General features: G+C 36.9%; 2 protein-coding genes across 2 annotated transcripts in view; both read left to right on the forward strand.

Annotated features, from left to right (window-relative positions):
• LOC100890858 (WD repeat-containing protein on Y chromosome) overlaps nt 1-14,458 on the forward strand; it is a 40,437-nt gene extending 25,979 nt beyond the window's left edge. The window contains exons 13-26 of the mRNA XM_030980684.1: nt 2,359-2,510; nt 3,016-3,118; nt 3,764-3,950; nt 4,586-4,746; nt 5,581-5,749; nt 6,273-6,365; nt 6,978-7,036; nt 8,260-8,338; nt 9,056-9,127; nt 9,410-9,449; nt 10,091-10,179; nt 10,955-11,235; nt 11,733-11,839; nt 12,169-14,458. Of these exons, the coding sequence (XP_030836544.1) occupies nt 2,359-2,510; nt 3,016-3,118; nt 3,764-3,950; nt 4,586-4,746; nt 5,581-5,749; nt 6,273-6,365; nt 6,978-7,036; nt 8,260-8,338; nt 9,056-9,127; nt 9,410-9,449; nt 10,091-10,179; nt 10,955-11,235; nt 11,733-11,839; nt 12,169-12,322 (1,746 nt within the window). The 3' untranslated portion in view covers nt 12,323-14,458. The remainder of the gene's footprint in view (nt 1-2,358; nt 2,511-3,015; nt 3,119-3,763; nt 3,951-4,585; nt 4,747-5,580; nt 5,750-6,272; nt 6,366-6,977; nt 7,037-8,259; nt 8,339-9,055; nt 9,128-9,409; nt 9,450-10,090; nt 10,180-10,954; nt 11,236-11,732; nt 11,840-12,168) is intronic.
• A 4,429-nt stretch (nt 14,459-18,887) lies between these two features.
• Nucleotides 18,888-21,096, forward strand: LOC593599 (gem-associated protein 8; the record flags this gene model as incomplete). Its single annotated transcript, XM_030981284.1, has 2 exons — nt 18,888-19,373; nt 19,838-21,096. Coding segments are annotated over 2 exons (609 nt in total), but the record flags the coding sequence as incomplete, so codon positions are not given.
• Between the last annotated feature and the right edge of the window lie 6,053 nt (nt 21,097-27,149).

Below are 27,149 nucleotides of genomic sequence, written 5' to 3' on the forward strand. Positions count from 1 at the left end.
GCTTCTAATTGGTAAGCTTGTATTTCAAAAAATGATGGATGCCATGATTTTCAGTTGCATATTTTATATCTTTACATTGTATATTTTTACATGTATATTTTTTTAAGATGATATTTTGTTGATTTTAGCTGATAAATAGCAAGATAATGGCTAGGAAATTATAACATTCTATTTTTAGATATTAACTTTCCACCAAGAATAAGGAGCAATAAATAGTAAAGATGAAAAATGTTGATGAGCTGTTAAAAAGGAGTTTTGCCTTTCTGAGATTTCATATGTACTCCCTAAGTAATTTTCAAAATATAAGTTTTGTTTTGCCAGATTTTAAATCAATATGATATGCTCAGTTCAACGATTTTGGCTGTAACATTAGATACAGAACATGCATCAACCACATTTTGTTTTGTTTTTCTTCTGGGACTTGCATAATGAATATTCATTTATCTCTAGGACTATCTTTTCTTTTGATTTATAAGTTTTTACGTAAACTTACAAGTTAGGCATTCAAATTTGGGATGAGTAATGTGACAGAGAGGATATATTGAATGATCTGACGAAGACATTCCAATTAAGTAAGGATAAAATCTTTGAGAGGAGAAGCATATAAGTGCTTGTAGTTATCCGTGAGAAATTCCTCATAATTATTAAAATTCCATAATGTGTAATGACATATAAATCAATACCTCCTGCTTAAACAAGGTTTATATCCGAATGAAAGAAAAGAAAATCGTAAGAAGTGCTTTAATGTTAAGTTACTCAAAGATATTCCTTGCTATTATTCAAAATTCTTTGTCCAAAGTACTGTACATCAAGACATCCTAATTATATAACTTAAGGATTATATCCGAATGAAAGAAACAAAAATGTTAAGAAATGCGTTGAATGAAGCGCGTTTAATGAAGTAATTCAAAGATATTCCTTGCTATTATTCAAAGTCCTTTGTCCAATATACTGAACATGAAGACATCCTAATTATATAACTTAACACATTTATGTAGCATGAAATACAATGAAATCCTTTAAGAATTGAAAATAACCTTTTATTGATTCTTAAGAAGTAGGTGAGAAGATCTCACAGCGTGAGTGCAGGATTAGAAACAAAACCCAATTGTCACTGATGATCTGTTTAGGACTGAGGACACCGGCTTTTCAACCACTTCTAAAAGTATATTTTCCGATTGATTTATACCACTTTGTATCGATGAAGGGTGCTATTGTGGTGCCCCAGTATGACGTCAGTCCCAAGTAGTGTATCGGTTGTTAAGCCCGTCTGAAGAGGTGCGGGAAATGGGGTGTCACTCTGGGGAAATGTTCGCCAATTGTTCTTGTTTCAAGTGGCCCAAATCCAGATCCTTAGCAGGAAGGGAAGCTATTGATTTCCAACTTTATGTCTTGTTTGAACTGATTCCTCGGGATGTTCTCAGGTATATTGTCCACACCTGTGTATCACTGCTCTGTTATGATGTAGTTGGAAACTGGAGCAGAAGTTGGTAGGTTGGCAGGAATTCTGTTGTTGCCTTGTTCGCAGATCAGTTCAGTTCTGGTTAAGGTTGATTATACTCTTCTTGAAATTGCGTTGTTTAGGAGTAAGGGAAGCTGGAAGATTCCCAACTTCATGTCTTGTTGGAAGTTGTAACAGATTGCTCTGGATATTCTCGAGTGGTTTGTTCGCACCTGTTACTCAGGGGCTTTTGTCCATTTGTTATGATGAAGTCGGAAACTAGGCCGGAAACTGTTTAGAAGGATTTTATCATTGCCTTGCTTGCAGACTGGTTCTGTTCTTGATCATGTTAATTACTCATGGGATCTTGGAGGTGTAAGAATTTTGTATGTCTTGTCTGGCAAAATAGTTTTTTGTACTCTTTGAGCTGAGTATGCAGTACACAGAACCGCCCTTGGAACTGCTACTTCTTTGCTTTAATTGATTTATGTGTTATGAAAAGCAGCGAGAATCATGCCTATTGCTTCAAATTTTGATTCAACAGATTATACTGGAGAAATTGTACCTTCTTTTCTATTTGTTATATTCTCGACAACTGTACACAATAAATAATTTTGGGAATGTGTAGCTCAACTAAAAATATTGATCATGTCAAATCTGCACTCTTCCAGTTGTTATCAATACAATATTAAAATATTGTCATTTTCCTTTGTGGGTGGTAGTGTACCTTTTTTAATACTCTCTATAATGTAAATAATTAAATGTTTTTAAAATTGTCTTAAATCACTGCACAGTCAATGATTTAAATGTGTTTTTTCAAATGACAATAAAAGATGAAGAAATTTCACTTTCAAAGTGTTCACAATCTGTAATTTCATCTTATGCTTTTATGGTTTTATTGTTCTCTTTTGCGTCAGGTGTGGGACACAAAGGACCAGGTGTGTATGCTGACGATCCGTCCCAAGACCCACAAGATTCGAGGGGACCTGCAAGCAGCTCACTACAACACGATCTCAAAGGTGTTTGTTGTAGCTACAGACCAGATGGCAATGCTGACACACAGAGTAAAGTAAGAGAGCAGTGTCCAGATTTGATTCCTCTTTAAAGCCCCACTGTACTACTTATAGCTATTTGCGCCCTCTATATAGCAAACAATGCCTAAGCAGTGACCATTGGTCCCCATGGTCCCCTTTTTCTTATGTTAATTGAGAGCTGATTTGATGAGATAACCACCTGTCAGTGACCATGCAGGGAGGTCTAATCCCTCCTGGCTAAAGTAGTGCAGATAGGCTTTAAAACATCCAAACTCTGTCTTCCACTTTATCTTTTGTTTGCTCTTTATTTCTCCATCTATCCCTCTTTATCTCCCTCTCTCCCCTCTCTCATTTTCTCTCTCTCTTTTTTCTCTTTCTCTCTCTCTCTCCGTCTCCCCGTCGTGTTGCTCTCTTTCTAATTATTTGAAGAATTAGTAATCACAGGTACCTACAACTGTACAGGTTTCAATCCTGAAGCAGCAAATTGTTTCAATGCTGAAATCATTTTATCAACTGAATATTTTTCTTCTTCTTGCTTAGATCTCTTGAGTTACGAGAAATCCCGACCACCCACCGGACACCCATCCTCTGCGCAAGGTACAACAACGAGTTCAAGAATGTAGTTACAACGTCTGATGCTTCGGTAAGCTTCAACGGCTCTCATACATTACTTTTTGCCTTCATAATAATAATAAAAACGGTGCTTATGAAGCACTTACCACCAAAGTCTCTAAGCGCTTTAACAAATACAATACAATAATAAACAATTACATATTAAACAAAACAAAAAGAAAATTCAAATAAACCTAAAAAATTACAATACAGTGCAATGGAAGACGAAATTTCCTGATGGGATAAAATTATCTTAAGTCTGCTTTTAACAGAAGTCACTTTAATAGGATCCTTAATAATGAAAACGCAGGACTCTGACATGGTTTTTTGTATTTCTCAATATTTTATTTTTTTATTTAATCATTTTTGAAAAGATAGAAGTAGCAAAGGGTTTACTCAGTGTAAATGGAATAAAAAAATATATCAGGAACTTTGTTAAATTTGTTGCATCAGTTTGTGACTCTGAGAAAACGTTAACGATCTATTTAATCGACAGTGCAGGTTTTTCATTGTTTTTTGTCAAAAGTGTTCTATCCAAATAATATGTTCTGGGGAGTGACATTTTTATTCATGTCATGGATGAAAGAACACTGATTATGGCACTTTTTTCTTGTGGATTATAATGCAAGCAATGCTATGGAAAATTAAGGTTTTGAGTAACTGTTTTGTTCTGCAGGTTGTCAAACTGTGGGACTTTGAGACCGGCCACCTAGTCTTCGAGTTCTCCCAAGCTCACAACAACAACGCCGTCACAGCCATGTCCTTTGACAACACAGGTCGAAGGTTAATCACAGGAGGGAGAGATGGCAGGCTCAAAATCTGGAACTACAACAATGGGCATTGCCTCAAAGTGCTGGAGAAAGGTAAAATTGATGCCTTAGTTTGTAGTGGATCAGGGCTAATTTTGGAAATGTAATGTAATGTTATTTCCTTCTGATTAAGGTATCAATTGTTAAAACTGATATTACTAAGATGCTGGATATTTTCAAGCCTTAAAGAAATTTCCAGTCCATTGCCTACCAGCTTGTAGAGGATAGGACCTTTTTCCTCCTGGAAGGCTCAAGATATCCTGCACAGATTCACAAAAGTTTTTTTTCTCACCCTGCAAAATTAAGGAATCCCAACATTACATTTTGAAAGTAGTGAAAGGTCCTTGCCGCAAAGCACTGCCATTAGTAACAAATTACAAAGTTTCAGAATACAAAAGTCTTTAGTTTACTGGGTAAAACTTCCTCCTTCTGATTAGTAATCTGATGTAGACTGTTGATACTCTTAACAAGTAGTCTTGGGATTGATCCTTACCTGGATTTTATAATTGTAAAAAAACAATGTGTTTTACCCCCGTTTTCCCTTACGACCCATGCAAATTAAATAGATAACAGGCAATAACAATTGCAGGGCCTTTAGAAAGAGTCATACTAATGCTTTACTGGGTAAATGAAACCAAATTATTGTATTTGGATGTATTACAAATTGTAATTCTTTATTCCCTCAACAGCTGAAGGCAACGACGAGGTGACGGATGTGGTATACATCGAGATGAACAAGAACCGTTACGTGATCTCTGTAGGATGGGATAGGTCCATCAATGTCTACACGGACTCAAGTGAAGACTTCAGACACGTACAGAGACCTATGCCACGATGGACTGACGATGAGGTATTTATTTCTGTGAATATTTTCATTCTCATAGCTGCCATTCTTTCATGTTTTACAAGAGTTATTGCAGTTATGGGCCTTTAATCTAATGTTGTGAACCCTAGATTAATTTCTTTTTCTTAAAACCCAAATGTTGAGTATACAACATTCACCTTGTGTTCAAACTTTAGATAACCAGATTCATAATTTTTGCTGTGGAAAGTTGGCAGGTATGGCATATATGCATCAGTAGGATTATTCCTTTGCCTCCATTTATGATAGCGAGGAAATAATACTTTCATATTGTAGTCTTGCTCTGTTTATGTACCTATCAGTAGTATTGTGGCCAGCATTTACTTTGCCAAGGTGCAATGTGCTAACCCAAATTACATTGACCAAGGCATATTCACTGATCAGTGGGCACATTGGAGGCTAGAAAGTAGGCCAAATCAGCTGTTCTGTGATTATTATTATTTATTTTTATTATTATTTATTTGGCCATAAAAATCAGAAATCCACAGTATATGCAAAGTCAACAAATTAAATACAATTATCTTAAAAATAATAGAGAAAGAAATGGTTACCTATGGGCCAGGGTTTGCAAAAATTAAATGCTTCACTGTTGCCCAGAGGCATGCAAGCCCTCGTAGGTAACCATATGTTGTACCAAACCCTTGCATACTGCTCTGCACAAGCCCCAAAGGTTACAGCTATATCATGGAGACTATTCATATTCTTCACCCATCAGTAATAAAACAGTATGCTATCCAGGGCCCATTTTGGAAATAGAAGTGCCAATTCTTCAACTAAGATTTAGTTTGATTTGATATTGATATTGTGTTCTTTCCTTTGCAGAAAAATGGTCACCAGGAAGACATTCTATCTGTCTCAGCATGCCCACCATCCCTCCTAGCTACATCAAGCTATGATGGAGAGATCATCGTCTGGAACCTGGTCTCGGGCTATGCTTACTCTCACATACAGAGCACCAAGTACTTTGATGATGCTGATGAAAAATACAAAGGTAATTACTTTGTAATTTTTCATTTCTTTTTAATTGTTATTTTTGTATTGTGTCACCTGTATCTGGGGGGGGGGGGGATTACGTAGAGGTGTCTTGGTCTATTGGATACGTCATCGGACTGTGGATCACCAATGTCCTTTGGCAAGACATTAATCTACATTTGCCACTTTCCACCCAGGTGTTAAAATGGGTACCGGTAGGAACCCTTAGAAGCTATACCAGGATGTCAATCATGACATGTGCCAATTAGTTTGAGTCATCTCACATAGACTATATACAATAAAAATGAGCCTGTCTGTGCAAGTAAAAAGTTTAACACACTACAGTCAAGCCTGCGTTAGTGACCACCTGTATCGAAAGACCTGCTGTCTATAAAGACCACATTTTTTGTTTGTCTTGAATATGGTTTCTCATTGAAAACTACATAAAGACCATCTGCCTTTTTATGTTTTCCTTGACTGGTCATTGTAAACGGGTTTCACTGTATAAGAATTATTACCAATATATACTATTTATTTTGTAGGTGATGGCGATGAGAGTATATCCAAGGTCCTGTTCATTCCATCAAGAAGAACCAACAAAGAATCAGCCCAACTCGTTGCCAGTGGACCCAGAGGTTAGTATACATGTACATGTGTAGATTCTAAAGCCTTTTGCACATGGGATGCAGTAAACCAACCTGAAAAACCTACTGCAGCAAAGTAAATGACACTAACTTAGGGTCTTTTTTGTACATAAAAACATTTTTTTAGTTTTCAAACTCGTAAATTTTTGGATTTTTCCAGCAGCCATGTTTTTTGGTAGTTCTCCACATCATGTTGAAACCGAAGGACCAAAATTAAAGAATTAGAGAATGAATGTTATTATATTTTTAAGAACACATTTGTAAAAACTTCAGTTTGCCAAATCTTCTTCAAACTTAAAAGTTAAACAGAATGTATTAGGCTAGCTAGTCTATTTAGGAAACGCAATTTTTTTTTTATTACTTTCCAAGTTATTTTTCACAAATTCAAATTAGGTACTTGTACATTTTCATTATATGGGAGAAAATATATCTTATTTCAAAGAGGTTATTTTCCAAAAGGTCAATATTAGCTTCTCATTAAGAATATAGAAATGAAAATAGACACAACAAATCAATAAATTATTTTGAATTACTTTCTATTTTGAGAGTATCCACTTTCTCTGAACTAACTTTGATGTTGCTCTAATCTTTTATTTTCTTCAGGATGTATCCATTTCTGGAATGTATACAACAATGGCCAACTGTATGGTAGATTCAACTGTGTAAGTAAAATATCGATAAACTATATATACATGTACAGTTAACAAAAAAATTATTCATACCCCTTGTAAATTTGATGTGTTTTGTGATTTTTATAACTCAAGAATGAAAGGTGGACTGGGCGAATTAGGGCCTTTGGTGAATACTTTTAGATGTAAGCTTCTCTATGTCACATTCTCAAGAAACATAAATAGTAACAAATAAATTTTTCACATACTTAAAAAACTACAAAACATGGTTGACTAAGGGTATGAATATTTTAGTTGTCAACTATATATGAGTTGTACATCTGATCATTGCCTTCAAAGACTCAAAAGGGCATTCATTTTAAGTGAAAGGTGCACTTTTTTGTCCTCACATATGTTATATATCTGTAAAGCACTAAGAGACATTATGTATTAAGCGCTATATAAAAGTGGAATATTATTATTATATTATTATCAGCATTCTTAATCAAGAATTTCAATCCAAATTAATCCCCCCCCCCCCTCCCCCAAACAAAACAAAAAAAATAGAACTTGTGTTGTTCTTGTTAACTCTTAAGCTGCCACCCATACAATGCACCCAGTGCCACAGTGCTAATCCCTATTGTGCCCGCTACTAATCTCCTGTGTGCCAAGTTAATTTAGGGTTGGTTCAAGTGCGTGTAGTTTAAATTGTTACTATGTTTGATCCACTATAACATCTCATCTGTATATTGTATAAAAAAGAATTGTACGTTAAAGTTGTAGGAAATTTAACCCTCTTTCTGTTGATACCAATATCATTTCATGAATCTGTAATTTTGGTAAAGTAAATAAGCACTATCAGTGAGTTGTCAAACCAATCCGTTGTCTCATTTCCCGCACACAATCTGAGGGGCCATGATCAAAACTGACAAATTTGATGATAAAATATCGCAATTTTCTCAGGAAAATCCAATGTAACGGTATATGTGAAGCACACAAAATCAAAACAACAATAAACCCCCTCCACAAATACAGTAAGCATTCATGCGTGCACGCAATGCGCATCGCACAATAGGCATAAACAATTAGCTTGTGTACTTATGCACGAAAATGTGTCCGTGGCACGCGAGCGGATGAGAGTTTATGTGTGCATGGCATGTCAACAGAAACCCGGTTATGTGTGCGTGGCACGCCAGCGCATGCACAGAACAGTGTTCTTGGCACGATAAGAGTTAACTAGTGTTTTTAATGTGATGTTGTGTTTATACCATGTACAGGTAAAGAAGAAAGGAACATCAGTGAATTGTATGCTGCTGTCCACTGATGATTTAACTCTCTTCACTGGAGACGCTCTAGGTAAGAAATTGAGACATTATAATGATAATAATAAAAATGTATTTATATAGTGCATTTCCTATGTACATGTTCAAATGCGCTATATAATTATTTTGTTATGTCATATCATAAGGTGAGATATAGTTAGATAAAGGAAAAGAAATAGATCAGTCCTAGAGCAGTGGTCTCACAAATGGGAGATTGATGGTTTAAAAACAAAAATCAGTGCACTAGTGCCATTTGGCAAGGCATTATTCCTCAACAACCAAGTCCCCTGGACAGGACATAATGTTGTAGGTTCCCTGGTTGCTCATATACAAGCATGTGCTTGCTTTCTCAGTAGCTGGATAAAATGAATAAAAAAGAATAAAATATAGGAAATAGAGATAAACATACAGAAAAAAGAAGGAATATATGAAAATATCCAGGAGAAAGAGGAGAGACAGTTGAGAACATACAACAAAGAGAGAAAGAGAGAGAGAAGGGAAGGACACACAAAGGATTACTCAATGAAAATGAAAGATTAGGTTAAAAGATGAAATAGTGAAACAAATGGGGATGAGAAGAAATTAGAAAAGGAATGAATTAGAAAACAAATTATAATGTAACTTCATTTTATATTTACATGCGTTTGATTTGGTTGCATAAACAGAATCTCTATACAATGCTGATACAAAGGTAGATGCACACTATTTCTGTGACTGATATATATTTGAATGTATTTGTATTTATATTCAGGTTTTGTCTCCGTTTGGGACATTGACCACTACTGCCTTGACCGCCCTGATAACATTGAAGAAGCCCCTGAATGTAAGCTCCTTCTGTTTATTTTCAAAATATATTAGTAAAAGATGCTTGATAATTCTTTTTTCCATTGTGATTCTGGTGAGGTTATCATTATTGAATTTTTTTTTTTTTTCAGTAATTCCTGAATATTTGAAAAAATAAATGCTATCTTATTTTGTATAATCATTTCAGTATAACTGAGAATTAATAACATTAAATCTAATTAAATTTTGCGAAACTTATATAAATTGGATTATGCTTGAATACTTACAAGTGTCTAATCATATTTCTTTTTCATTATTTCAGTGATGGGGTCATGGAGAGGTCATATCCAGAGTATTACAAGGTGTGTCCAGTTTACCTTTCCACCATCCAGTTTCCTTTATTTTCAGTTGTGAAAGTTATTTCTAATCAGTGTCTGATATATACTGTATGATCATTAGTTATGAACATACCTACCATTTGCACTATTGTAGTGCAGGCAGGGGTTCATGGGGACGCACGCGCCCCTTTTTTTCTAATGTTCCGTTTACGCATTCAGAAATGCCTCAGAATGTACCGTAGAGCATGTTAAGGTTCAAAATTTCACGGACCCCACACCATAAAGGCTTCGTGCTCGCAATTTCGTACATATCACGCCCCCACCCCCCTTTTGGAAAATCCTGGATCCGCCCCAGGCAGGTCATTGGCTTCCTTCAATATTCAAAATGTCTATGACTTTGTATAGATTATTCAAATGTGTTTTTACAGTATGTTGGAAACACTATATCTAATCTCAATTATTTTAAAGCAAATGTAGTGCTAAGCTTTTCCTTTGAAAATGAAAGAATTAAGACATTATTTTTAATGCAAGAAAAAAAGAAAGCATCTACACGTATAGAAACTCTTTTTGTTATATTTCCTGAGAGCTTCTGGAGGAATAAACAACTGTTTTTGAGAGTCGCTTAGCATGTTATTTATTAACGTCACACATATTATCTTTTGCAGCATGAGCCTTGTTGAAGAGCATAGTATTCTAATCACATCGTCACTAGACTGCACTGTAAGACTGTGGACAACAGAGGGCCATTATGTTGGTAAGAAAAATATTGTAAACTTTCATGTTGCAATTGGGAATGGGAATCGTTCTCTATACAAAGTTTCACAATTTTTCTTGTGGATGTAGGCTTACAGGCTTTGTATGTATGATGTATACATAAAATTGTTAGTCATTGAGCAGGACAATTGTTTTATGTGTAATAAAACATGATTGAGAAAATCTTGCACATACAGATCCTGGTGATTAGCAGTAGAAGTACATTTTGTGGCTTCGACGCAAAGTAAAACCAAAGTAATTTGGACAGCAAGGTCACCAATTTGATGTGAAAAAGTACAGTAATAATGATAAAGAAACACAAAATTGATTTTACCTATGTGTGCCTGGCTGAAAGATGTGAAAAACAAATTTTGGTAATATATTTTACTTTTTTAATTTAATAACCTTATTTCGAACTATTACAGAAAAGTTGTGATCGATTATGTTGTGTTGATGTAGTCAAAGACGGGTAAAAACTGTACAGTGTTTATTTCCAGAAATGTGCATCTATGTTCATTCACACAATGAGTTTACTTTAAAAAAATATTGAATGGTACCTGTCAGAAGTCGATGCACTGGTGCTGTTTGATAAGGCATTAATCATTGCCAAGCCCCTCGGAGAGGACTTAAAGCCGTCGGTCCCCTGGTTACATGGTTATATACTTACAAGCATACACATGCTTTCGTAGCAGTCGGGTAAAACAAACAAAAGCTCTAAAGAGATTTTAGCACACTAGAATGAAATACACTTTTGTCCCCTCTCCCCCTCACCCTAGGCACCTTCGGTCAAGATGAGCCCTGGGACGTCTTCAACCCCAACACCTTCAAACATCCCATGGTCCCTTACGACGTCCTGGTTGACCCCCAGAGCATGCCCAACCACCCCATCTTTGACCAGAAGTCGTCATCGTCAATGTCGGAGTACATCTGTGATGAATCCTTGGATGATGGCCAGACCGGCGGGGAAACTGACATGCTGGATGATGGTAGTGGGAGTAGCCATGGAGACGAGATTGAAGAGAAGGAAGAGGTGGAGGAGAGAGAGGATGACAAGAAGGTAAAACTGGTGATCCGAAATATTCTCTGGCGACATCTGCTCCAGGATTGATTTAATCAGAGATATCAGATTAGGCTCAGGGTTTCTTTTAGGTTAAGGGTTAGATGTATTATTTGGTCCTATATTGAAGTTAGGAATTCAGTTAGTGTAGGATTATGATAGCAGAAAATTTGTCAACGGAGCATGTGCGGTATAACATGCAAATGAGCTTATTGAAATTGAAAGGGGGTCAGTCACTAAACAAAATTTTGCTCTGTATGTTTGGGGTTACATATTGGCATACTGTGTTTAAGATACCAGCTTCTGATGTTACTTTTGTAAAGACGTGATGCAATTTTATAAATGCTTGTGAAAGGTAGAAGGGACTAATGATAAAATTAATGGATGCATCTGTACATGGATTGATTAAATATTGATTAGATGAGCATAGAAATATGTAAATATTACATCTTTATTTTTCCTATTTCAATGATCTTTTGTCCATTATTTTCTGATAGAGCGAATCCACTAGCTACATCAGCACTCGTGAGAAGTTTGTTTATGACGACGATATGATAGCTGCAGAACTCAAAAAGAAACCGTTCAATAGGGGCTCTGGGAAGAGGTGTGTAAATTTAGATATTGGGGTGGTGATGATGAAGGTGGTGGTGGTGGCAATGTAGGTGATGGAGATGATGATGATAATGATGCTGATGATCATGATGGTGATGATGATGACGATGATGACGATGATGATGATGACGATGATGAAAATGATTGTGATGGGGATGGTCGAGTTGATGATTATGATGGTGGTCATCGTAATGTGCTGATGATGATGGTGGGAATGGTAGTTTGTGCTGATGAAATAAAAAAAATAGGAAATTCCTGTCTGGTCTGTGAGCGTATTTCCAGTACTGAGCAGCATTCTTGTTTCTTTTTGTTTTTCTTCAGACTTCGACATGAGAAGCTGAGGTCGATGCCCAAGGAGAGGGCTGTCACCAGTGCCTATCAGACCCTCAAGTGCTTTGACCTGGAGGACACGCCCCCTCTCCCGCCCCCTTCCCGAAGCAAAGACAAGACCAGTGATCCTTTCACATTCTCATGATGAAAAGATGTGGGTGAATTTTCACCAAGACAGACCAAGGTCAAAGGTTATTACATGAACTTTCACAAAGACAGACCAAGGTCAAAGGTTATCCCATGAACTTTAAACAAGACAGACCAATGTCAAAAGATTCTCTGTAGAGAATCTCTTTCTGTGACGTAAGCTGGAAGGTCAATGTAACCGTTGACTTCCGTAGGAAGGTCATCTATGCATGTTAACCCCTCCAATACTGCATGAAATTTCTCATCATTGTAACACATGTCTATATGTGTCATAGAATGACACTCAGTAAGTTAGTATTCAAGGAGTTAAGAGAGATAGATTTATTCACTTTGGCCTTTAAAATGTTGGTACATTCTGCACCAAATGTGGCATTTACATTACTGAAGGAGGTATACCTTGAGTCGACAATCAAAATGATAATGGTTTTTGTGTTCAAGATTAGCTTGTATTAGGCCAAGTAAAGAATGATATTGAATTCTTGATAGTGTATTCAAGAAACATTAGTGTGATCATGAATTGAATATTTAGTATGTATTATGTTATTAAAGTGGTCATGTTTTGGGTTTAGGTCTCATATGTGGAACCTGCTAAACGTTATCCGTCCATCTTTCCGTCCATGAAAGAATTTAGTCAGGGTATTTTACCAACATCGCTACCACTGCTGTAATGTATTTTCAATTGCACCATATTTTGGTGAAGGGGTACATAGATCGTTTTCCAGTTCCTGTACCCAAGCATCATCACGCATGCGTCATAAGTTGGTGATGCATGTGGGACATGGCTGTCAACACGTTGTGACATGGCAGTATAAGTAAATCTGAATTAAAGTGCATGGAGTTAGTAACTCAATGATTAATGTCAGTAGAATAACATGCCTGTAAAAGCATGTAACAATGAACTGATTTGGGTTCATGAGGTCAAAAGTCAAAGCCACATGGTCATAATAATACAAAATCCTAGAAAATACATTTTTAAAGCAGATTCAGTCATGATGCATCAATACAGTTTGAAATTAAATCATTTAAAATGTCAAAATAATGTCCCATAGAATTAAATTAGGTTCAATTTAGATGAACCTAAATGACACATTTAAAGTAATAATGCTTCAAGTTGTTCTTTCAATCTCTGTGAGAAATTATTTTTAAGAAGTGGAATTCTGAAATGCATTTTTTTTCTTCTCATTTCTTTCTTTCTTTCTTTCTTTGTACTTATAAGAGATTTTGATTGACACTATGCAGCAAACACTGTAGTAAACTGTCTATCTGAGATAGTTCACACACTGTTGTTGATTTTTTATATGATTTTGATGTGGCCAGGGCCTCTTCTTATATAGAGTTGATATTTATGGCAACTTATTTGCGATTGATATCAACTACAACTATGTACATAAGAGACAGGTGACTGTAAACTTGCGATTGATTTGGATCAAGCGCAACTCTTTATAAGACGAGGCCCGGATACTGATATCTTATGTACAATATCAGTAACAGTCATTAATTGTACATTTAGCATGATCCTGTTCAGGTATTACTCAACAGGCTTTAACCAGTTTGATGTACTGTAAATCCATCTGATTATTTCTAGTCATAAAAATCATATTTTCATTTTTGTTGCTGCACTTTCACCAAATATGAGTAGACTAAATATGACTAAATTTTTAATATTTTATCCTCATGTGTGTATTTCAAATATTATTGGTAAAAAAAGAACTTATTATTAACAATAGGAGCACCATTCCAAATGTTCTCACAGAAGATAAAGTAAAATTATGATAAAGTTGATAGGTTACTGATATAATCATAGGAATTATTTAGTATTTATGAATTGTTTCATTTTAATTTTTTATTCAAAATATTATCGGGACTGTGTAATATACGTGTGTCTTTTTTCAAAGTGCTTCGAATGTTAGTATCTTTATCAGTACAAATTTATGCACCTTTCTTAAATCAATCTATGCAGAATTGTTCATTGATAATTACCATGGCAGCATGTACATATTCTTTGCTATTGTATCATATTCAGGAATTGTAATTTTCAATTCATTTCAAATTTACGTGTCCAGTTATACTGTAATGTGATGTTATGTAGTTGGTCAAGTGCCTTACTAGAAATAAACATATTTCCTGTAAATTATTAGATTTGTTGATTGATGGATTGGTGTGAATAAGTGTTCACCTAATTTGCATTTTTTAATGAATGAAAAGAGGGAGGAAGAGGAGGATGAGAAAGAGAGAGAGAGAGGAAGAGGAGGATGAGAGAGAGAGAGAGGGGAAGAGGAGGATGAAAGAGAGATAGAGGGAGAGGAGGATGAGAAAGAGAGAGAGAGGAGGATGAGAAAGAGAGAGAGGAACAGGAGGATGAGAGAGAGAGAGAGAGAGGAAGAGGAGGATGAGGGAGAGACAGAGGAAGAGGAGGATGAGAGAGAGAGACAGAGGAAGAGGAGGATGAAAGAGAGACAGGGGAAGAGGAGGATGAGAGAGAGAGAGAGAGAGAGAGGAAGAGGAGGATGAGAAAGAGAGAGAGGAAGAGGAGGATGAGAAAGAGAAAGAGAGAGGAAGAGGAGGATGAGAGAGAGAGAGAGAGATAGGAAGAGGAGGATGAGAGAGAGAGAGAGAGGAAGAGGAGGATGAAAGAGAGAGAGAGGAAGAGGAGGATGAGAGAGAGAGAGAGAGAGAGAGAGAGGAAGAGGAGGATGAGAGAGAGAGAGAGGGGAAGAGGAGGATGAAAGAGAGATAGAGGGAGAGGAGGATGAGAAAGAGAGAGAGAGGAGGATGAGAAAGAGAGAGAGGAAGAGGAGGATGAGAGAGAGAGAGAGAGAGAGAGAGAGGAAGAGGAGGATGAGGGAGAGACAGAGGAAGAGGAGGATGAGAGAGAGAGACAGAGGAAGAGGAGGATGAAAGAGAGACAGAGGAAGAGGAGGATGAGAGAGAGAGAGAGAGAGAGAGAGAGAGAGAGAGAGAGAGGAAGAGGAGGATGAGAAAGAGAGAGAGGAAGAGGAGGATGAGAAAGAGAGAGAGAGAGGAAGAGGAGGATGAGAGAGAGAGAGAGATAGGAAGAGGAGGATGAGAGAGAGAGAGAGAGAGGAAGAGGAGGATGAAAGAGAGAGAGAGGAAGAGGAGGATGAGAGAGAGAGAGAGAGAGAGGAGGATGAGAGAGAGAGAGAGAGAGAGGAAGAGGAGGATGAGAAAGAGAGAGAGGAAGAGGAGGATGAGAGAGAGAGAGAGAGAGAGGAAGAGGAGGATGAAAGAGAGACAGAGGGAGAGGAGGATGAGAAAAAGAGAGAGAGGAAGAGGAGGATGAGAGAGAGAGGAAGAGGAAGAGGAGGATGAAAGAGAGACAGAGGGAGAGGAGGATGAGAAAGAGAGAGAGAGAGGAAGAGGAGGATGAGAGAGAGAGGAAGAGGAAGAGGAGGGTGAAAGAGAGACAGAGGAAGAGGAGGATGAGAGAGAGAGAGAGACAGAGGAAGAGGAGGAGGATGAAAGAGTGAGAAAGGGAGAGACATAAAAGAAAAGAGAGAAATGCTTTGCTAGAAATAAGAGGCTTATATACATGATACTTTACCATCAAAGACAAATAACTTATAATTTAATCTTTTTATTGTGAGTTGAGGAAGAAAGAACAAATTTAGAGGGAGTATAAGTAAAAGTGAGATATGATAGCAGAAGGAACTGGACATTAGTCATTCTGTTTACTAAAGTTAGTGATGATGATGATGAATATTATTACTATTAGAAGTAGCAGAGGTGGCCCTCCAGGTGGTGCAAGGGGGCACATTGCCCCCCCCCCACTTTTTCAGGTACCCCCAAAGTGCCCCGTTTTACATAGGACAAGTGCCCCTTTTCCTTTGTAAGAACTTCCCCTTCTAATAAGTGCCCACTTTCCTTTGCACAAAGTGTCCCTTTTCCGTTCTCATAAGTACCCTTTTTCATCTCTGGTAAGTGCCCCTTTTCAGGTGCAAGAAGTACCCTTACCACCTCTGAGAAGTACCCCCCTTCACCTCTGATAATTGCCCCTATTCAAATCTAAAAGGTAAACATTTTTTTAGTTTGACAAGTGCCCTTTTTCCTTTGTAATAATTGCCCCCTTTCCCTTCTGATATGTGCCCCTTTTTCTTCTCATGAATGCCCTCTTTTCATCTCCAATAATTGGCTCTGTCAAAATCTGACAGATGCCCAGAGCTACCAAGTGTCCTATTTTTGCCCTATTTTTTCCTACTGATTTAGTGCCCTTTTCCTTTTTTTAATAAAAAACCCATTCCATTTCTCTTAAATGCCCCCTTTTACCTCTGATAGAGAGAGAGAGGGGGGGTGGAGGGAGGGAGGGAGAGAGAGGGGGAGGGGAAGGAGGGAGGGAGGAAGAGGGAGAGAGAGAGAGAGAGAGAGAGAGAGAGAGAGAGAGAGAGAGAGAGAGAGAGAGAGAATTAAAGAAAGAGAGAAATAGGAATAGAGGTTATATAACCATATACAGGGGGGGGGGGCAAAACTAATATATACGTAGTCCTGAAAATTATTTTTATCTGTTGAATATAAACAGGCCTTCTAGGTCAACAATATTTGTTTATTCCCTCACAATATCCCAGTGTTTTTTGGAAACAACCCCCCCCCAAAAAAAATCCGGGGACCATTTTTTTAAATCTTATCTTTTTTTTAAAACTTGTAATTTTATTTTATTCTATTTCTATGTATTTATTTCATTTATTATTATTATTATTATTATTATTATTATTATTATTATTATTATTATTATTATTATTATTATTATTATTATTATTATTATTATTATTTCTTTTTGGGGGGAGGGGGGGGGGGGGGGGGTTGGGCGAACAAATGTCACAGAGTCCCTTGCCAGGCGCGGATCTACGGGGGGGGGGGGGGTTTAGGGGGTTTAAACCCCCCCCCCTTGGGCGGCCCCAAAAAACAAACAAAAAAAAGGGGGAAAAAAAGAAAGAAAAAAAGAAAGAAAAAAGAACGCACGCTGGAGAGAAACCCTTTCAAGTGCAAATATTGTGAGAAGATATTCAACTCATCTGGTAACTTAACCAAACACATGATAACTCTGGATATAACTGTGTATTTAACTGTTACTTGATTTAAAAAGACGTTATCATGCACTGCTTTTTATGGTCTCCATTGTGTTAATAGATGCCAGGAAAACATCACTTACGGGGTTCAAATAAACCCCCCCAAAAAAATCGGCTCGCCGCTTCGCGGCTCGTGGACGATGCTCCGCATCGTCATTATTTTGGTCAACCCCCCCCCCCTTGGCAAAAAGCTAGATCCGCCCTTGTCCCTCTAGATAGAAAACTTCCCAAATCGGTGCCTGTTGGTCCCCCATGATCCTCTTTTTCTTATGTTAAATGAGAGCTGAGTTAATGAGATAGCCACCTGTCACAGTGACCTCGATTGCTCACTGGGTGGTCTAATCCCTTCTTGCTGAAGTAGTAACGCCTCCCTTTAATCCTTCCTATTTCCTATTTTTTATTTTATCCAATAAGATACCATACATAAAAAAAACTTGTATTTGCTCCAAAGACGAAGGTTGACAGTTCCTATTTAAATCGTATTGTTACCTGTTAGCAGCACCAAATGTAAGTATTTTATAACGTTATAATTGTCGAGTATGCTTACTGAATAAATTCTTGAATGTAGTACCTCTTGGCTTGCATTAGTAATTGACGTCTAACTTTCTTGTCTGTTCCCCTGGTCCGGTCCCATATGCTGTAAATTGTGTAGACCCCATTCCATGGAATCCAGCGCAAGCCACACCGGCACAGAAGCGGCGCGGCTGGCGCAGCTCCTTCCATATGGGTATGTCTCGTGTTTTGCTTGTGCTTGGCCCATTATCATGAAAGTAGTCTCCAGCTCCATCTCAAGTCTGGTCCTATTTTCTTTTTATACATAGTAAGATTGTAATTGTACTTTCATGTCTTTTAGTAGAAAAAGCGTTAAGAGGATATGCTGGTTCACAAAAGCAAAAACAGCCAAAAGCGTATCCATGAAATGATGAATCATGGCATGCCAAACCATGAGATTACATTTTATTTTTCCAATGACAAGTTTATAAAGTAATTCAAGATAGGTCTAAAAGGAGAAAGAGAGTCAAAAAATAATAATGGTGCATTTAAAACATAATATCAGTCATTTGAAATTGATTTTTCTGCTATTGTGTATATTTTGCATTGCTCATCATCATCAGATACATACTGACAATTTTGTTCTCTAAATTGTCAGGTGCACATCTTGAATAAAGCATGTCTGGTGAAGTAGGAGAAGAACAAGGTGATGGGACACCAAAGGAACATCCCTGGTATTCAGAACCCAAGTATGAGCGTTACTGGAATCACTACGAGCAAATGAAAACATGGATGCAGGATCAGCAATCTCTGCAAGACTCTGTGAGTAATGCGTGGATGGTATCCTATCAGCAGTACTTACACCAGTATCAGTGGTGGGTATACCAGAACTCCTTGATGAGTGGATCTTATCCCCAACAACAGGTTTATCATCCGCATCACTCGTACCCTCCGTCACCGTGGCACTCCAATTATCCATCAAGAGCCCACCATCATCCTCATCATCATCATCATCATCATCAAGACAGCTTCCACCATCATCATCATCATCCATACAAGCCCCATCCAGCAGCATCTAGTTACCGTGGCAGCAAACAGTACGTTACCGATCAGAGTGATGTTGATTACAACGGTTTCAGCGAGACACAGCAGGAGGATGACGATGAAGGCCAAGTCTACGGAGAAGGAGGCGAGGAGGAAGAGTTTGAAGTGGAGCTGAGCGAGGAGATGCGGCAGTTCTTCCTTCAGTCGCAGAAGCATCGAGAGGAGCTGAAGGAGCTTAGACTCGCTATCAACCAAAAGGAACATGCGGAAAGGACTAAAGATGGCGATATGGCACATGAAAACGCAGAAGAAGATGAGTCCTATGATGATGAGTTTGAGATGAGCTTTACCAGCTCCAAGAAGGGCAAGAAGAAACATATAATTGGTGCCCCAGTAGAACAGCCTGGTAGGAGAAGAGCAGAGGAGATGAAGGTATGTTTCTCTTCCTATTTGTCTTCCTATTTAATCTTGTTTTTGTTTTTTAGTCACCTTATTTTGCAGTGTTGTAAATATTTTTTCATGCATTTCAGTGCAAATCTCTGTTGACCAAAAGTTGAATTGGATAACCTTACTAAAGATTGCCTTGCTGTCTACCTAAACAAAATATGTTTTTTGGAGATCTAATATTTTGAATAACTATTTGTTCAGATTAAAAATTACATTCTGGAAGGAAGGACAACTGCTCTTTAGTTTCTCTCAATGATGATCACCGTGGCAGCAAAGATTATCCAGAAATATGTGGATATTTGTTGCCATGGTAAATCAGAAGTTGTGAATGATCATGACTTTGTTTTTCTCTCCTCTCTAGATTCTTCAGTGGAAGGTTTTTGTTGTTTGTATGTCAGACATGTTTCATGTTCAAGACCTTTTGTTCTTTTTTTCTCTCTTCTCTCTAGATTCTGTATGGCAAGGATTCACCAGCCATTCACGGGATGGAGACAGCTATCCAGATGCAGTTTGACAGGAACTGTGACAAAAAGCAGCCCAGTTTCTGGCCTACTGTACCCCTCAAAATGTAGCCAAAATGGAAAACACTGCCGAGAAATAGAGTTACGAAATGCTAACATCATATTCGCTCGTCGTCCAGGTTCCTGGTTCTGAGGTTAATCGCGGAATTATTCAAGCAACGGGCTGGAGCAGGGCACATGCAGTGTTTGGCGCTGCCATGATCACCACGCAATTGTTTGGCACAAAATTGTTTGGGACCAGCATTCTTGACAACTTGGCCAGTATGACGTCACCCTTTGGTACTCGGCCCCTTTCCTAAATGATTTTTCATTGGTTCAGATAAGACATGATTGAAATGCCTAAAAGAAACGTTACAACAAATTGAAAATGTTTTATGGCATGAAGATGGGCTATGATCCATCCGGTTTGATAGGAACTGTGACAAAAAACAAGCCACCTTCTGGCCTACTGTACCCAAGATGTAGCCTATGTGACATGAACTATCTGAAAATAGGTGTTTCCTAGTGATCTTCATGAAGCCTTGTGAGGTCATAACATGGTAAACTGCCTCAAATTACAATTCTACAGCAAATGGAAATATTTGAAGGCATGAAGAAAGAGCATCCCACCTTTGGGCGTACCGTACCCCTGAAGATGTGGTTGTAATGGAATCGTTGGTAGAAAACAAGCTTTTCTTGACAATTTATTATTAAGCCTCGACTTTGTTCAGACATTCCCTTGTAACCTGCCAAAGATATAAAAACACCATTGTAAGAGAAAAAAATTATGTGTACATTAATAGCAAGTGGAGGTGAAAAGTTTACAAATAGCTGCATGCAATAAAGTCCTTTAAGTCTAGGTTTTTTAACCAGGGTGCCACAAGAGATGATATTTCTTATTTTTAAACATTATTTTGGAAGAACATCAATTTTGTGAAAACACAATAGGAGAAATTGCCGGAGTATATAATTTCATGAGAAAATTGAATTTCAAAAATTACGAAGTGCCTTTCTTTCTTGCTCGCTTTGCATAATGTGATTGGTTTGGCCATGTGCACTTTTAAAATGGTGCCTGTCGGGAATACTCCCTAGGGCGTGGAGTGTGTGCACTCTCATATTCAGATTAGCAATTTAATTCAATGACCGGGGTAGAAAATGATTACAATCTAAAGTGCTTAGAAACATAGTATTAAAAGGCAACCCAATCCTTGTATTTTTTTTTTCTCTTTGCCTCTTAGAGGTGTTTATTCAATATTCAAACAGTAACATAATTTTGCTTACAATTTAGCAAATCAATGGAACATCAATAATACACAAGTTATTTACTCAAATATAACTAAGCAAGTTCGCAGGAAATTTCATATTTTGTACTTTCAAATGTTCGTTTATTTCTATTCTGTCAGTCATTTCTCTCTTAAATAAGTAAATCAAACTCAAATCTCTATTATCATATCCATACTTATTACGAAAAATAATCATTTTATAAATCGACCAAAAAGCAATAGTCATTATCAAATCGATTTCGGTTTGCGAATTCATTTTGAGTAATAAAACAATATCTATCTCTATTCTAAGATTGAAAGCACGTAAAACTAAGTCCTTTAAATACTTAAAGAAACTTTCATTTGCCTTACATGAAATGAAAGCATGAAGCACATCTTCAGTTTTTTTGCATTTTAAACAAAGGTTATCGTATGCGAGACCCCACTTGAACAGATTGTTACGGACTGGTAACATATTATATAAAAGCTTGAAATTAAATTCTCGTAGACGAAAATCTTTTATCCCAATCAAATTCCTATTAAAAACAGAAGACCATTTAACGTCCTTCTGCAAGACATCTTCCCAATACAAACAACATTTATTTATTTTAATTTGTTCAAAACTGATCATATTATACCACTGTTTACTACTCAAAAGACTAACAGGCTTAACTGATTTTCCAAATACAAAGTGGGGGATAGAGAGATTATGGTCTTTGAAAACCAAAGGTACCCTATGTTTATCATTTATCCAAATTTTTGGAATTGATTTTTGTAGCTTTGTATAGTCAAAAATCAAAAATTGTTTACTTCTTCTAGTATTAAGGCGGATAAATAATTCATTTACTGAAACAAAAGTACCATCTTTAAAGATATCATTTAAGTATATAATACCACTTTTATACCAGTCTTCATAAAATAACATTTTCTTTTCAAAAACAATATCTTGATTATACCATAAAATATTTTCGTCGACATGCTTCTGTGTCTGACATTCAGCTGATGTGTATTTGTTTATGAGGTACCATGCATGTAATATTTCTATGTAAAAATGTGGGACGTTTCTAAGTTTTAAGAGATTTAAAGTATAATCAGTATAATTGCAATTGAGGAGTAGATGCAGCCCTCCCAAACAGTCAAACCAATGTTTACACATATCTTTCCAATTTCCTGTTGTATTATCTAAAAACATCCCAAGCCACTTCAACCTAAAACTAAACATTTGCCTTTTAACATCAATCATTCGTATTCCTCCTTCACAATAATCCTCAGTAACAATACATCGTTTTACCTTTTCAATTTTACTTTTCCAAAGAAATTTAAATATCAGGCTATTAAGTTTTATCAAAAAAGTAGACGGTATTGTATCAACAATCATTAAATGTATAACTTGACTAATTGCAAGTGATTTAATAATAGTCAGTCTTCCAAACAAAGTCAGGTTTCTTTTTCTCCAGTTATCTAGCAGTTTTTGCATTTTTTCTAATTTATTTTCCCAATCAATCTTTAAAGCACACTGCAGATCAGGTGCGATATGATGTCCTAAGTATTTTACTGGCCCATCTGTCCAATGTAAACCAAAACAAGTTAGCGACCATCGTTGACAGGCTGTTCCAATCCAAATCAAGACAGTCTTTTCTCTATTTAACTTCGGTCCTGCAACTTTGCCAAAAACCTCTAATTCGATTAAAATATTTTCAAAAGAATTTATATCAGATACATAAAATAAGGTGTCATCTGCATATTGCAGCAATTTCAGATCAATACCTTTATCATCAATATCTAGACCTTTGATTTCCTTATTTTCTCTCACTTTATTTGCCATTAATTCTGCGGCCATTACAAACAATAAGGCCGAGAGGGGACACCCTTGGCGTATTCCTCTCAGAACACTAAAAGTTTCAGATAACCAACCATTTACAATTACAGAACTTGAAATATTTGTGTATAAAATTGTTACCCACTTCTGGAAAACAGGTCCAAAATTAAATTTACTCAGACATTTTTTGATAAAAGTTACATCAATTACATCAAAGGCTTTAGAAAAATCTACCATCATAAGAGCACCGTTTTTACCGTTACTTGTCATGTATTCGATGATATCTTTAGTAAGTCTTACATTACAAGCCGCCAGACGACCTCTTATGTAACCCGACTGGTTTTCATGAATAATTTTACCAATTACTTTTTGAAAACGTTTTGCAAGCACTGTTGCAATTATTTTATAATCACTATTCAGCAATGTGATCGGTCTCCAATTCTTCAGCTCCCGATGATCCCCTTTCTTGTATATCAAAGTAATTATTCCTTTCCTTTGAGTATCCGACATTTTCTCATTAGCATAACACTCGTTAAGAGCGGCAACTAAAATATCACAGATCTCATTCCAGAACACCTGATAGAATTCCGCGGTTATTCCGTCAGAGCCTGGAGTTTTGTTTTTCTTCATTGCGAATACAGCTTGTTTACATTCTCTGTGTGTTAATAAACCTTCACATATTTTATTTTCATCGTCAGAGAGAGATGAAATATTTTGAGAAAAAATATAATCTTCTGCATTTTTAACATCAATATCTTCTTTAGTATACAACTTACTATAAAAATCAACGGTTTCTTTCAATATTTCGTCTTGTTTTTCAATAATTCTTTTCCCATTTCCTGTCTTCAACTGATTTATGTTTTTTCTGCTAGCATTTCTCTTTTCTAAGCTAAGAAAATATTTAGTACTTCTTTCTCCCTCTTCCATCCATCTTGCCTTAGCTCTGATACCAGCTCCTTTAGATTCTACTTTATATATATTTTCCAGCTCTTCTTTTATGACCCTATATTCGTTTTCATTATCATTATTTCCACTTTGGTTATCAATACATTTTTGTAATACATTAAGCTTCATTTCTAAAAACCCTTTTCTATTTTTTTGATCTGCAACTTTATGTTTACAATATTTTTGTGTAAATTCACGTATCTTTATTTTCAAAAGTTCCCATTTCTGTAGGGGACTCATATTTTGAGAATTCATTGAACTAATAACATCACAAATATTTTTATGATAACAGTCATCAGACAGAGCACGACTGTTCAGCTTCCAGTAACCTGGACCCTTTTGAACAGTTTTTGTTTTGATTTTTAAAGAAATTGCGTTGTGATCAGCTCTTATTGATGGTCTGATATCTGTGTTTACAACTCTCCCTAAAAAACTTTTATCGACCAGCCAATAATCTAATCTTGAAGCAAGTTTTAGATATTTATTTCTCCAGGTAAACTGAATAGTATTAACATTTATTTTCCTCCAGATATCACACAATTCGTATTTCTTTAACAATCTACTAAAATTTATCGGTTTCTTGTAATAGGAACGGTTTGTTCCCTGAACATGTATAGTGTCTTTCTTGACATTCAGTACACAATTCCAGTCTCCTGCCATTACTAATTTAGATTTTTCGTACTTTTCACAAGAATTTGATACGAAAGTATTCAGATTTCTAAAAAACCGTTCTCTTTGCTTTTTCTTAGTTGGTGCATATACGTTTACCATTGTCAATAAAAGGGTTCCCATTTTAACTCTTAGTAACAACTTTCTTCCATCATCAATCTGCTCTATACTAGTGACATCTATGTCTAGGTGTTCATCAAATAGTATAGCAACTCCTTTGGAGTGATTTGTGCCGTGCGAAAAATAACACGGCCCACGCCACTCACTTTTCACAATTTTTTCAATGTCGGCTGTCCAATAAGTTTCTTGTACAAAGAATATGTGTCCCTTTTGATGTCTAAACCATCTGAAAATTTGACTTCGTTTTTCCTTATTTCTAAGACCACGAACGTTTAAACTTAAGAAATGACAATTCGACATTTACATGAAAAAGGAAGATTGTATAACAAAAATCAAATTGAAATAAGTTTGTTTGACATATCTATCATTTTTTTTTCGGTGGTTTTTTCGTCGACTTTTGCTTCCTCTTTTTACTCTTATCTGTATCATCTTTCACTCGGCGTGTTGGCAACTCGGGTGATTCCAAAGATATTTCGGAGGCTTCTTCTTCGCTGCCGTCATCGACATCGCATGAAGAGACATTGCTTGAAGCATCTGTACGTGAGGGCGAAACGTAGGAATCAGGATTGCTAGAGAGAGGAGCAAACTTGTTAGCGGAAGAGGATGACACATTATCCGGTTTGTTTACTTCGACTCTCTCAACGGCTCCATGGGGTGACTCTCTACTATCTCCGTGCAGAAATTGCGTAATCTTTGACTGAGCGCGCGTCTGGTAGTCATGGTGCGATGGGTAGTTGTGAGACGATTCTATTGTCGCTTGTTGTCTTCCAGATGCGACGAGTTTCTCGATGCTGGCTAGAACGTGTGGGGCAGTTGCGGCTTCGGCTGCTGGTATAGCTGGGGTGTCAGGTTTACTAGTAGGATCTTGCATATGTAACGGAGCTGTTGGGGTATCATCTCTGGTGCAGTCTTGCTGGATGTGTCCTGGTTGATTGCAACGGCGACACACTACAGGGCCACTGCACTGGGAGCGATGATGACCTTCGCTCAGACATCTCGAGCATACAGCTTTAGGTCTCGTAGTTGACGGGAGTTGGCCATAGTGGAAGATCTTGCCTTTAAAAAGGCCAAAGTTCATGATTCGGGGGAGGGGGGTTGATGGTTGCTGAATATACACAACTCTGTCGCCTGTTAGACAATCTGTCAAACGCCCATCCACGCGGAGGCGTTGGTAGCTAACAGTCCCCAAAACTTTGTACTTTAGTCTCTCGAGTTCATCAATGATCAGGGAGTCATGGGCAGATAGTGGTATGTCCCTAATCAGAAGGCGAAGACTATTTTCATTTTCATCTCTAAGAAATGGGTTTTTGTCATACACAGCAATGTTTACATTCCGTACATTCAGTCCATTCGTAATGATCTTGATTCTCTTGTCCTGATTTTCTACATACAGTCTCCACAGACCTCCGATTTTCTGAATTCCTTTGATATCACAGCTAGGCACACTTTTACAGAGACATTTGAAAATCTCTTCATTTGTAATCACTTTATCATCAATCGTTGGGATGTCTTTATGTTTAACAATCCTTGTATAAGTTCATTTGAATTAGAAAAACAGAATGGCGAAAGTTTCAAATAAATCGTACCAATAAAAAAGAAATTTATGATTGTTTGAAATTTGAGATCACTACAGCAATGCAAATCTCATATTAGTGATTTTTTTCAATGGATTGTGACGTAATGCAGATAACTCGTTTGGTTATTGTGTACAAAATATCACTAATTTCTTATTTTCTTTCGAGCCGCTTCATCCTTGGAGTACTACTCATAATATATTATGGAGATTATATTATTACAGGTCATCCACAAAGAAAAGACCATACCGATTCAAACAATTTCAAGATGCTTACATTTTCGTCATTTTTAGTGTTGGAACGAATGGGAAAGTGTCTGCCACTACATCACAAAGACATTGCCGATTCAGCCAATTTGAAGAACCCAACTTTCAACTTGTAACTTTAACAAATTCATAGCTTTCCCATACTTTGTCCGATTTCATTCAAACTTTCACCATTAAGCTTCTCTGATTTCTCTGCTTTCGTCTTAAGTAATTTGCTATCATGGTTTAAAATAGATTCTCCTTTAAGCCCTATACAATAATGACAGATTATACAATGGATAATATAAGGATGATGTTATTGAGTATAGACAGATAGCATCAAGGCAAGGAATGGGAAAAGTTCTGCTGCTGGACAGCATAGTGTTGTTGACATTTATGGTGATGATGATGGTGAAGGAGAAGGAGGAAGAAGGGGTAGGGGAAGAAGAAGAAGAAGAAGAAGAAGAAGAAGAAGAAGAAGAAGAAGAAGAAGAAGAAGAAGAAGAAGAAGAAGAAGAAGAAGAAGAAGAAGAAGAAGAAGAAGAAGAAGAAGAAGAAGAAGAAGAAGAAGAAGAAGAAGAAGAAGAAGAAGAAGAAGAAGAAGAAGAAGAAGAAGAAGAAGAAGGA

This window comes from Strongylocentrotus purpuratus, unplaced genomic scaffold (assembly GCF_000002235.5).
Source record: "Strongylocentrotus purpuratus isolate Spur 01 unplaced genomic scaffold, Spur_5.0 spur5_scaffold_11, whole genome shotgun sequence".
Classification (NCBI taxonomy): Eukaryota; Metazoa; Echinodermata; class Echinoidea; order Camarodonta; family Strongylocentrotidae; genus Strongylocentrotus; species Strongylocentrotus purpuratus.